The following is a 13,332-nucleotide window of genomic DNA, read 5'->3' as shown; positions in this document are numbered from 1 at the left end:
GACCAAACACAGACTGTGTTTGGTGTTTAACACCGCACTTGGCAATATTCCAGCTATATGAACGCAGCCTGTAAATAATCAAGTCACCAAGACAACCCTTTGATCCAACAGTCAACTTATCTGACAAGGATAGATTTCTCATGACCTATTAATCCCCTACCCCCCCCAGGATGGGATATACGATGTTGTATAATGCTGGGAATGAGGGTGTATGTGGCAATTATGCCCCAATGACCATGAAAAAGTTGCACTTTAGGCAAGAATGTATTTTACTGGACACCTTCCGTCATTTTGGTAAGGAATATGCACAAGCTCCTTATTATCAGTTTGTGAGTTTTAAAGACACCTTGCTAATACAACAAAGGGTTTTAGTGGGCATGCCCCCCACAAAAGCTTGAATTAAAAGCTTTTGTAAGAAAATTTAAATGTTAGATTTAATTATCAAGGTTATTGAATGATACTCCATGTTGGTAAAAATGTGGCCCCCATGGATGTCACAGCTTGTCGTCGCACGCTGTTGTGGAACATCTATTTTCGAGTACTTTTTTCGGTGTTGATGTCCCCTTTTTCGATGTTTATGCATTGCTTTGATATTCAGTTTCGAGGTTGAATCATATTAAACCATACAAATGCATGCAGACATTTTTCTGCTTGCTTTTTCAAATAGTAATGTCGCGTGCGGCCACTTTGGTAGCATCGAACAAACATGGTGGGTTGTTGTCCGGTAAAATGCATGTGTACTGCAAAAACAACCATGTACATGATGTAGGAGATTCATTTGCGTGAGGGTCATTTAAGAATATTTACATTGTGTTAATATTTACACCATTCAAATGTACTACATAACAAAGTGGCAGGGTCAGTTGGAGTTATTTCCCCCTGGTAAAATGCTTACTGACCCAGTGACATGTGAATATATGTAGTTTTAACAATTGTCTTTAAACCTGTATTTTCTTCAAAACACTGCTGAATAAAATCAGTGTGAGAATTTATTTGTTGTTGTTTATTGGTGGTCAGAGGTTTAACAAAATGAGTTAAGTCATGTTGAAGGTGAGGTGAGGATAAATTGGGTTTAACGTCGCGTCCAAGATTATTGCACTTATATAGCGACGTGCATGTATGTGTGTGTGTGTGTGTTTGTTGCTGCTTGTACTAGTCCGAACTGATGCCGATTATAGTGCTAGCTCACTGAGATACCATGCTGCAGTTTAACATGAATACCCCACTCAGACACAGTATACTGACTCTGTGCCGACCAGTCCTTGTTTTAGCCCCTTAATGCCGAGCGCCAAACAGGGTAACAACAAGTACCATCTTTTAACGTCTTTTGATATGACGCGACCAGGGATCGAACCCCAGACCTTCTGCTCTTCGGGCAGACGCTCTACCACAAGACCACGGAGGCGGCTAGTCATGTTGAAAGCCGTGAACATGACACTTAGACCCTTGAAGCATGGTGGGTCTTTTAGTGAGCAAGAGAGTTGGGTTTAATGACGCTTTTAACATTATTCGAGTTATATCGTGGTGTGTCAGCTTAATGTGGGAGGAAAGCCCAAAGTCTCAGACATTTACCAGTTTGGTGAAACCCATGAGCATGGGTATGGTGCTGACAAACCTAGAAACAATCGGAGTGAACCGGGATACAAACCCACAATCATAGGTTTTTGGCGTGCCCAAGGGACGCAACTCTGCACAGCGATGGTGGGTCTTATAAAATCACAACAAAAACCATATTTATTCTGTTCTTTACTGCCTATCAATCACCAGTGTACATCAGCATAGCACTAATAACAGGCCTACCAAAGACAGTCAGTGGAGAGCAACCAAACTATGGAAAAAGTACACATTGTAAATAGAAATAGCCACGCAAGACACAATCCCCTTAAGGTGTGCATTGGAATGATTAAAACCCGCCACATTTTCAATGGTTGGTTTGTTGTTTTACGCCGCACTCAGCAATATTCCAGCTTTATGACGGCGATCTGTAAAATAATCGAGTCTGGACCAGACAATCCAGTGATAGTGATAGTGATGACCTGCATCAACCAAGTCAGCGAGTCTGACCACCTGATCCCGTTAGTCGCCTCTTATGACAAGCATAGTCGCCTTTTATGGCAAGCATCGGTTGCTGAAGACCTATTCTACCCTGGATCTTCACAGGTCACATTTTCAATGGAACCGAACACAAGATCATGCAGATGCAACCAACATTAAAAATGCGCCAGGGACTTATCCCCCTAAGGTGGACATCATAATGATTTGTGTCTTGGTGGTTATTTGGGTGGCTATTTCTGTTTAAAGTGAGTACATATTTCACAGTTTGGTTACTCTCTGCTGATTTAGTTTGGTAGGCCTCAAAAAGTTCAAAAGCAACCAACTGTCTTCAGTATGGCAGTATGACTCTCTAAGTTTAGTATATGATCGTGAGTTTGTCCGAACTACTTTGACTTCCATCCAGTAAGTCTGCGGCAGGATTCATGTTGTCGTCCTCCATTGAAGAAACATGCCCACTGTTAAATGCACCACATCTTCCTGAGGCAAGGGTGTTACCGGACTACAAAAGTCCAGTTTCCACCCTTGCCGAACTAGGCTGGAATTTCCAGGCTCGATCATAGCACCACCAGTGGCTATTATGAGTTATGTCCCTTCTATATCCATCCAATTTAGCCAATCAGATTCCACCTCTCGTATCACTTGCATTTGCTTCAAACAATGGTGGCGCCCATTCAAGACGATCTGATCAATAATCAAGATCTAAATTGTAACAAAACAGGTCATATCTTGAGAAGTGCCTCAAATCATGTGACCACCTTGATGAAAAACATGAAAAGATTTGCAAAATATCTGTCAACGCCCACATGTCGGTACACATGCAAATCCTTCTGTTGACCAAAATCTGCACGTTGAAATCCATGTTGTTTATGAACTGGTTGTCTTGTTTGTTATGTGATTTTGATTGGACTATGCATAGACTCATTCGTCCAGCCAAAATGTAACTCCGGAATTCCAGCCTAGTTCGACAAGGGTGGAAACTGGACTTTTAGTCAGTCAACGCCCTTGCCTCGGGAAGATGAATGCGCCACTGATACAATTAGTCCAACCGTCTTTATGTTTGTACATGTTCACATGTACACATATCTTCACATAAACACATCCACACACACATTAAATAGTCTATCGTTTCTTCACAACCTCTTCCTCGGGTTCATACTGTATAGAGGGTGATTTGAAGTTGAAAAGGTTGTCGTGAAAATACTCTTCCGAGATGGGTTGGTCGGAGTCCTCAGGGAACCACGTGGGCATTGGGGGCGGGGCATCCTGGCTGGGCTGACGGAGGGGCAGCACAGTATCCATGACCCTGACGAAGGTGTGGTTCTCCCCCGGGATGCAGGAGCTCTGCACGTACAAGATGTTGTACTTTGTGTTGATTCGCCATATCTGAAAAATAAGTTTGTTTGTTTGCTTTTTTAAAGCCGCACTTGGCAATATTCCAGCTATATGGTGGCAGTGTGTAAATAATCGATTCTGGGCCAGACAATCCTGTGATTGATATCTTGAGCCTTGATCTACACAATTGGGATACAATGACATGCATCAACCAAGTCAGCGAGCCTGACCACCTGATCCCGTTAGTCGCCTCTTACGACAAGCATAATCGCCTTTTTATGGCAAACATGAAGGAGTGGGGATATCTAATCATCACTTTGACACAAACAGTCTCCATTTTATAATAGTAAGGACGGTTTTACACTGCTTTTAGCATATTCCAGCAATATCACGGCAGGGACACCATAAATGGGTTTCAAACACAGCACCCATGTGGGGAATCTAACTTGGGTCTTTGGAATGATGAGCAAACACTTTAACCCCATCGCCCCCATTTCATTATAACAAGTGAATATAAATGTCTCAAATAACAACCAAAATATAATGGAAACACTGTTCCAGAAAAGTGATGAAATGGAGTCCCTGATTCCAGTTGTTTTTTTTGCATGACAGGGTGGAAGAAAAAGAAATCTCACATTTTTATAATTATTTTTAAAATTCACATGGGAAACAGAGATTGTCAATGTATCATACATTATAAAGCAAACCACATAGAGACATCCTGTGATTGATATTGTGAGCATCGATCCACGTCATCGGGTAAGAGAAAACTCTATCAACCCAGTCACGGAGCCTGACTAACGGATCCATTTGACCACCTCATACGACGAGCATAGGTCACTGGGAACCTCTTTTGTTTGTTTGTTTGTTTGTTTGTTTGTTTGTTGTTTAACGCAGAACTAAACGATATTCCAGCTTCTTGACGGCGGTCTGCAAATAATTGTGTCTGGACCAGACAATCCAGTGATTGACATCATGAGCCTTGATCTACACAACTGGGATACGATGACATGCTCCCGTTAGTCGCCTCTTACGACAAGCATAGTCGCCTTTTACAGCAAGCATGGGTTGCTGAAGACCTATTCTACCCCGGAATCCCCAAAGGGTCATTTAAAAATATATGTCCTTCCCAGTGATGAGAGGTGTTGAACAGTCTCACCCTGAGGCCCTTGAGATCTTTCCAGTCGTTCCCCATGTGTCCCGGCATCTTCTTGCCCTTCCAGATACCTCCCTTGTCCTGGAAACACAAACCTCCATTACTGGGCCACTCCAGACACAAGGTCACTCCGTGAATACAAGTTTGTCATAGTCGGCAATATCGTCGTCAAAAGCATGATAAGGGTTATTTGACATGAGTTAACTGGCAAAAAGACCACACGTTGGTGTTTATGGTAAATAACGAAGAACTTCCTTCAATAATTCAATACTGAAAATGGATTACAATCAGAACTGGAAATTGAACCGTCCAAGACCGGCCAATTTGTCAAAGCTTGCAATTTTCCATTAATTGCTTGACTAAGTAACTTTCTTGTTTTGAAGTTAAACCTACTTATATCTAAAGAAAATAGTATGACTATTGAAAAAAATTGTTTTAGGATTCATAATTTTGTTCGCTTTTTTGTTAAGAGTTTTTTAAAAGAAATTAATCTTAAACATATATAAAGTAAAAACAGGTAACATTCTATGAAATTTTATTTCTCTTCCCATAAATATATCAACAAAAAAACAATTTCTACTGCCCTGTTGATATGAAAATGTATACAAAGACAGGCAGAATTCTGTGTATGTTTGAAACTCAGCTACCTACCCCACCACCTCCTATAGACCCCATCCGTCTGTGGGACTTTGTGACCCCGTGGGTCTGGCTCTGTCCCTTGAAGCCCCATCTCTTCACAACCCCCTGGAACCCGTGATCCACCCTGAAACACAACCAGTGAGATACAGTAGTGCAGTGGGTGACACCTTCACCATCTTCTCAGCTCGTCACTCAACGGGGTCATCTCATCAGTTCATCAATACTTGCAGTCTTGTTAGTTCCCCTCTCACTGGGGTAATCTGACTCATACCACCCTCACCCACCAAAGACCAATCAGAATGCAGGATTCTAATATGTCATGGCAGAATTACCCGGAAAGCAAAATAATCTAAAGTTTAATACAGTAACTACAACTTTTTAATTTGCAAAATGTTTGGAAATATTTGTTTAACGCCGCATTCAGCAATATTCCAGCTATATAGACAATCCAGTAATGAGCATCACTCCACACAATTGGGATACGATGACATGCATCAACCAAGTCAGCAAGCCTGACCACCCGATCCCTTTAGTCGCCTCTTGCGACAAGTGTAGTCGTCTTTTACGGCAAGCATGGGTTGCTGAAGACCTATTCTACCCCGGATCTTCACGGGTCAGAAATATTGATGCTTACGTTTTTGCCTGGCAGTCGACATAGTCCCCAACTCGGAAGTGCATGACACTCAAGGGGGTCCCTGAAACAGACCACAAACTTAGGGTGAGTGAGTGAATGGGAATCTATATACCAGTTAGCACATGAGCCACTGTGCACTAATACCAGGGCTGGGACAGGAACTCAGGTACTCGGATCATATGGGTCCTGAGTAGGACCCAGGTACCCACAGGACTACCCGGACCCATGGTTAGTCACATGATGTAATGTTCAGTGATGATAATAGTGAAACTCAATCGTTACACTACAAGTCACTAATGTTCACATTTCTTTCTGACTATGCATGCTTTCTTACTGACTTTATATGTTTGAGTAAAGATACAGCTTCTGTCAACTTCAGCATGTGTATGACCAGATCGTTTTATATGTGTATCTAAGTAATTTTGCCAGTGCTCCAATAAAGCAATTCTCAATAGGACATTTGGTACCCTATTGAGACCTATGGTGGGTGCCAAGGTAGAGTCATCTTCTCGAGGCAAGAGAGTTAACTGACTTTAAAAGTCCAGTTTCCACCCTTGCCGAACTAGGCTGGAATTCCTAGGCTCGGTCGTAGCGCAACCTGTGGCTATAACAAGTTATGTCCCTTCTATGCCTCTCCTATGGACCAATCAGATTCCACCTCTCGTATCACTTGCGTTTGCTTCACACAAAATGGTGGCGCTTAGTCAGGACGATCTGATCGATAATCAAGATCTATATTGTGATAAAAGGGGTCTTACATCGCAAAATGCATCAAATCACATGAGCACCTTGATTAAAAACATGAAAAGATTTGGAAAATATCTGCTGACAATGAGTTGGCGGTGCACATGCTTTGCAAATCCTGCAATCGACCGAAATCTGCACGACAGTTTACGAACCGGATTTCGATTTTGGTACGCGATTTTGATTGGACTATGCATAGACTCGTGAGTCCAGCCAAAATGTAAATCCATAATACCAGCCTAGTTTGGCAAGGATGGAAACTGGACTTTTATAGTCAGTTAACTCTCTTGCCTCGGGAAGATAAGGTAGATAAGGCTAATATGGGGTCGTTACCAGGGTAGTAATTTTGGACTTGTCCCAGCCCTTACTAATATGTAGTGATTTTCGGTTCAATGCTGCTTTGATCTCAGCTGGAGACATTTAACACTCTGATGAAATCTTTTTGTTTGTTTGTTTGTTTGTTTGTTTGTTGTTTATGCTGCACTTAGCAATATTCCAACTATATGACGGCGGTCTATAATAATTGAGTCTGGGCCAAACAATCCAGTGATTGATATCATGAGCATTATCCTTGCAATTGGGATATGATGACATGCATCAAGCAAGTCAGGGAGCCTGACCACCCGATCCCATTAGTCACCATTTACAGTAAGCATGGGTTGCTGAAGACCCCTAATGAAATCTACAAGTAAATGTATGGTGCTGACTGATCAGTGAAATCTACAAGTAAATGTATGGTGCTGACTGATCAGTGAAATCTACAAGTAAATGTATGGTGCTGACTGATCAGTGATCATAACTGGAATGAATCTGGAGTTCAAACCCATAATCAGCAGATCCTGGTACAGATAAGGGATGCAACTCTGCAGTAATAGGAAGGTGGTAAACAAGAAACATCTGAGAAAATTTTCCAATGCTGAGCCTATCTTATATAGGGAAGTTTTATGCACTGAAACAATACCAAACCAAGAATAGGCTTATAGGTGTGTGCGAGTCTGCTTGTACGAGTCCGTACTTGTGACAGTTTCATGGTGCTAGCCCACTGAGATACCATGCCGCAGTTTAACATGAATACACCACTCCAACACAGTATACTGACTCAGAGCCGAACATTCCTTGTTTTATCCCCTTAATCTTAGGGTTAACAGCAAGTACCATCTTTTTACGTCTCATCGTTTTACACCTCAAGGGATAGAAACACCGACCCTCCGTTTACCAGAAGACACTCTCCACAAGACTAGGGGGTTGTATTCTATCTTAAGAACAGATCAGGTACTCACTTCCATGTTTCTTGGCCTATTTTTACCTTGTGATCATCCAACCAGGGCTGCTAAATAACATTTGTAGCTCATATCAAACTTTTGAGCTTCCTCCTTGATAATATTTGTTCCTGCTCAAAACGTGTTACCATGACAACAAGGACAATTACATACCTGGCTGAACTTTGGCATTTTCTGTAACAAGGAATCTGGTGAGTCTGCGTTTGGGTGGGACACCTGCCTCTGCGAACAGGTTGTTGTAGTCCTTTGAGAACTGAGGATAAAACAATACAGAGTATTGGTCCTACATGCTGCTTCACATGAACGAGTGACCCGTGAAGACCAGACAATTCAGTGATTGACATCATGAGTATCGATCTACCAAATTGGGCAGGCATTAAAAATTTTGTAGGAGTTTCAGATTGGACAGGATTAAAGGCTATGCAGAAGTCAGATTTAGTCCAGCTATACCATGGCAGCCTCTAAATAAATAAGTCAGCAAACTAATGGTTGATATCATGAGCATTTGTCCACACCCTCAGGGCATGATGACTCACAGTCAGCCAGGTCACACAAACCAACCGATCCCCGATAGTCAGCAATATTCAAGATGCTGTAGTGCGTGAGTATGGATCTGTGCCGCTCTTACCAATATTCCATCAGTATCACAACAGGTGACACCAGGAATGGGCTTCACACATTGTACCTGGGCTGGGAATCAAACCCAGGCCTTTGGGTTAACACTTTAACCACTAGGCTATCCTACCACTCAGGATATGACAAAATCTACGCATCTCCTTGGGCAAGTGACTTTGTTCGAAATGTGCCTCTGTTCACCCAGCAGTGAATGGGTACCCGGGAGGATGAAATGGCAATGTGGTTGTTAACCTTCCAGCACCTCACAGGCAGCTTGGGTTGTATACTCCCCAGGGAGCTGAGAATGAATTTTGAATGCACACTGATCCAGTGACAGGGGTAAAAATAGTGCTTTGAGCATGCCCCTGAGTGGTCTGGAAATATGTGCAATAAAAATGGCCTATCATTATTATTATTATATTTGACACAATACTTGACACAATACTAGACAAGTGCAATTGAGACGTTCAGTACCTCACTGGGATCACAGCTGAGAGCGCCGACAACGACGACACCATACTTGTTCTTCCTCCATGGCTTCCATCCAGCGGACACCTGGTATTTTTCTGGAGGTGTGTAGCGGATCACATGGTTGTCAAGTACCTGGTCAAATTACATACATTAAGGTTGGGACGGTACACCAAAGTCAAGACTTGCACGATACCACATGCAGAGACATAATTTGTACATGACAATAATACAAAGATAATCCTTATGGTCAGAATGAATGGAAGGGAACATTCACCTGTGCCTAGATTGCTAAAATCAAGCAAAAACATTATTAAGTGTAAATTGTATCAACGCATGGTGCAATATATAGAGTTGCAACTTCTGTTGATAATGAATAGTCAACAAAATATTTTTGTTTCTCAATATTTGTGTGGAGGCTATTAAAGGTCTACATCTAGTTAGGTGAGACGAGGTGAAATGGGGTTTAACATCGTGTCCAAGATTATTGCACTTATATAGCAACGTGCATGCACGTGTGTGTGTTTGTGTGGCTGCTTGTACAAGTCCGGACTGATGCCGATTATAGTGCTAGCTCACTGAGATACCATGCTGCAGTTTAACATGAATACCCCACTCAGACACAGTATACTGACTCCGAGCCGACCATTTTAGCCCCTTAATGCAGCGCTAGACAGGGTAACAACAAGCACCATCTTTTAACATCTTTTGGTATGACATAGCCAGGGATCAAACCCCGGACCTTCCAATCTCCAGGCGGACGCTCTACCACAAGACGACAGAGGCAGTCATCTAATAAGGCATAAAAATAAACAGAGTTCTGGTTCCTAATTCTTCAACACACTTTGCCTCTTACCATGTTAATGACCATATTGGCATATGAAACAAATGCTAAATCTGATTGCATGACACAAAAAATGAACCAGCCCTGAAGGTTTAGCAGAAACTGGTCGATGGAAACCGATCTCTCTTTAGCTGATGGGCTACATGGAACACAAAAACTCTGCAACTTAAGTATCACGGGACGTATTGTAACTGAAGTATCACGATATGTGTTGATACGTGAGGTAGGCGTGGTGTCACAGCCCTTCTGGGAACTACTTTGTTTCCCTGTGTATGAGCTTGTGTGAAAGTTTTAACCACTAGGCTACCCCTACGCCCTAAATCAGCTGGAGTGAATGCTTTGACCACTTGGCTACCTAGGGGCGGTCGGGTCGCCTAGTGGTTGAAGCGTTCGCTAGTCAGGCCAAAGACCTGGGTTCGATTCCCGACATGGGTACAATGTGTGAAGCCCATTTCTGGTGTCCCCCGCCGTGATATTGCTGGAATATTGCTAAAAGCGGTGTAAAACCATACTCACATACTCACTCACTCACTCACTCACTCACTCACTCACTCACTCACTCAATAGGCTACCTCACTTCCATCAGCTGAACCTTCTGACACTGGCTTGACTCCATCGAAATGCTAGTAAATGTATTTTTATAGGCCATAGGTGAGTGAGTGAGTGACTTGGGTTTAACGCCGCTTTTAACAGTGTTCCAGTTATATCACGGCGTGTCAGCTTAATGTGGGAGGAAAGCCCAAAGTGATGCAGGTCTCAGATGTTTACCACTTTGGTGAAACCCACGAGCATGGGTATGGTGGTGACAAACCTAGAAACATAATCGGGCGAACCAGGATTCGAACCCACAATCATAGGTTTCTGGCGTGCCCAAGGGAAGCAACTCTACACAGCGAATCGCTGTATAGGCCTCAGGGCATCTATCCATATTATTGTGTGTGTTCAGATTCAGCTTCTACAGTATTAATATTTTATGAATGTGTATTTTGTCTCCAGGTTGTTGGTAAACCAAGAAAAAAGTGTCACCTAAACACCAGAAGAGATCACCTGTAGCATGGTGGTGAATATCTTCTGTCCATCTGTAGTCCACTGGGGTACCACTCCTATCTTCAATGCCAAAACACCTGTCCGGAAAGTCCTGAAACATGATGTCCACAAATTTATGGAATTGAACTAACAATTAACATGTCAATACCATTTAGAAGTTCCTTTCTTCAAAGTTTTGGCAAACATTGAAAACCTTTTTTTTCAGCGTATCATGATGATCATGACATTGTTTTCGGCATTAGAAATTTATGGAGACATTGAAGCTTCCTGCCACACTAACTGAATCTGACCTCTTAATCATTAACATTGCCCCTGTGAAGATCCGGGTTAGAATTGGTCTTCGGCAACCCATGCTTGTTGTAAGAGGTGACTAACTGGATCGGTTGATCAGGTTGATTATCACGGGATTGTCTGGTCCAGACTCGATTATTTACAGACCGCTGTTGTACAGCTGGAATATTGCTGAGCATGCTGAGTACAGCGTTAATCAACAAACAAAGAAAACGAAAAGTATTAACATTAGTGTAGGATTCTGACAAGGAACCTTCGACTTTAATGTCCAAGTTTGCTATACAGGTTTGCAGCACTCTCTCTGATGACACCTGGATAATATCCTTGCTTGATATTTGAGTATCATACCCTTGTTTGTGGGATTTAACAAAGTGTTAAACATCAATGACTTGTACCATTTCCAGTTTTCCAGCAACATGAAGCTGCCACATTTTGTTAGTAGTGAAACTCTGTTTCAAGTTCACTTACTCCACTATAGATGCTATTTACCTTTTTGTGTACTCTTCCCGTTCCCAGGGCTCATCTCGTAGTGGACTTCTGCTTGTTTTGAACACATCTACAGCCAACTCCTGCAGGAAGTCCCTGTTTTCTCGGGTCAAATCTCGGCTGCGTTGTCTTGGTTCCACTTGAACAAACCAGGCTGGGGGAACGGATGTACGTTTCCGTCCTCTTGCTGGTTGATGATTCACAAGGACTCTGGTAAACACAAGAACAAATGTTATTTTTGATTTATGGTAGGATTCAGTTTGTTTGTTTAGTGATAGACTCCAGACAGATCACCAGTGATAGAAATTATGGTACTATTCCAATATTCTTTGCAAAACTGGTTGTAGTTAAGGTATCATAAGGACTAGTAGATACTTGCCACCTGTACGGGTCTTACTATATGTAATCATCATAAGGATGAGTGGACTAAAAATGTTCACCTTGGTGACCATGTAAACAATCGACTACCAGCAAGGCAAATCGGTGACTGAAAGAATAAATGTCCTGCTCTATCCATGCTATTGGGATACAATAACACAGATTCTGGGAAAACGCCAAGTCATAAAAAACAACCACGCCATAGAATTTGTTCGCCTCTAACAACAAGCATAGGTTGCTGGTGACCTATTCTAAGCCTGAATCCTCAGAGAGTTTACAACTACAAAAAATATAATTGTTGCAAAGTATACATTGAAGAATTTATTACATTTATCATGTTCATTAGATTTAATATTATGTAGTATTTTGGAAGGTACTGAGGACTTATTCTTTACCCGGGATCCCTATGGATTTATGGTAGGATTCAAATGGGATAGCTAACAGAAAAAAACAACCTAAACCAATCAAATATCATCAGCCGCAAGTAATGACATACATTGATTTTAACCATACAATATTAAATCCAGGGTACCTAATCACGCTGATGTCTCTTTGAGTTATAAACATGGTAATAGTTGAACTAATGCCTAAGTGTGAGTATGTTGGTGGTCTAATGCCACACTCAGCAATATTCCAGCTTTATGGCTGTGGTCTGAAAATAATGAAGTCTGGGCCAGACAATCCAGTGACTGACATCATGAGCATCGTTCTAGGCACTTAGGATACGATGACATGTGTTGCAGGGTGTGGAGTCATCCCACAGATGACATCCTTACCATGTCGGATTGCTGACGGGGTTAACCTCTTTGGTCATGTGGACAAGGCGTCCGACCTCTGATCAGAAGGTCCGTTGTTCGAATCCCATCACGGGACTCGGAAATATTAAGGCCGCTACACATGCATCAACCAAGTTAGCGAGCCCGATCACCCGATCCCGTTAGTAGCATCTAACGACACGCATGGGTGGCTGGGGACCTTTATTCCTTCCCTGAATAACGAAAAGTGGCAGGTTTTGGGTGAAGACTCAACAAAGAATCGTGTTTATCCACAAAATATCGACGGTTAAAAAAAATCCGCATCGTCAAGATGGACAGATTTATAAGACGTTGATCAATACCTTGAAATTGACACATTTTCCTTCAGAAGGCAATTATTTACACAATTTGATGCACGGCACAGTAAACTTCCATATCTTGCGGAGGCCATGCTTAAATATCGCTTAAACACAATGTCAATTCAAATTATCCTCTAAAAATGACACTATATGTGTAAACAATTTCCAATAAGTGTAAAATAAAATATGTTAAACTATATTTACAAAAGAAACTTAATCTCATTGTAAATTTGACATTTGTTGATATTT

At 41.9% G+C, this 13,332-nt stretch overlaps 1 protein-coding gene across 1 annotated transcript; it reads right to left on the bottom strand.

Annotated features, from left to right (window-relative positions):
• Positions 1-1,782: 1,782 nt before the first annotated feature.
• LOC139450777 (large ribosomal subunit protein uL3m-like) lies at positions 1,783-13,175 on the bottom strand. The gene is made up of 9 exons (XM_071232613.1): positions 13,087-13,175; positions 11,595-11,801; positions 10,815-10,905; positions 8,930-9,058; positions 7,994-8,093; positions 5,817-5,877; positions 5,195-5,306; positions 4,547-4,624; positions 1,783-3,438 (listed from the first exon to the last, which is right to left on the bottom strand). The coding sequence occupies exons 1-9, from the start codon at positions 13,173-13,175 to the stop codon at positions 3,175-3,177; spliced, it is 1,131 nt and encodes a 376-aa protein (XP_071088714.1). The 3' UTR covers positions 1,783-3,174.
• Between the last annotated feature and the right edge of the window lie 157 nt (positions 13,176-13,332).

The sequence above is a fragment of the Haliotis cracherodii genome, unplaced genomic scaffold (assembly GCF_022045235.1).
Source record: "Haliotis cracherodii isolate W230 unplaced genomic scaffold, xgHalCrac1.p SCAF_10, whole genome shotgun sequence".
In the NCBI taxonomy this organism is placed as follows: Eukaryota; Metazoa; Mollusca; class Gastropoda; order Lepetellida; family Haliotidae; genus Haliotis; species Haliotis cracherodii.
The sequence above is the reverse complement of the archived record's forward strand: the minus strand, read 5'-3'. Positions and strand labels throughout refer to the sequence as shown.

What these genes read in the sequence shown, in the direction of transcription:
- LOC139450777 (XM_071232613.1), bottom strand. Translation starts at nt 13,175, where the DNA reads ATGGCCTCCGCAAGATATGGAAGTTTACTGTGCCGTGCATCAAATTGT. An exon ending in AAATGCCAAAGTTCAGCCAG is followed by an intron (nt 5,878 to 7,993) that starts GTATGTAATTGT and finishes GGTCTGTTTCAG; the next exon opens with GGACCCCCTTGAGTGTCATG. An exon ending in AAGATCTCAAGGGCCTCAGG is followed by an intron (nt 3,439 to 4,546) that starts GTGAGACTGTTC and finishes CTTATTTTTCAG; the next exon opens with ATATGGCGAATCAACACAAA.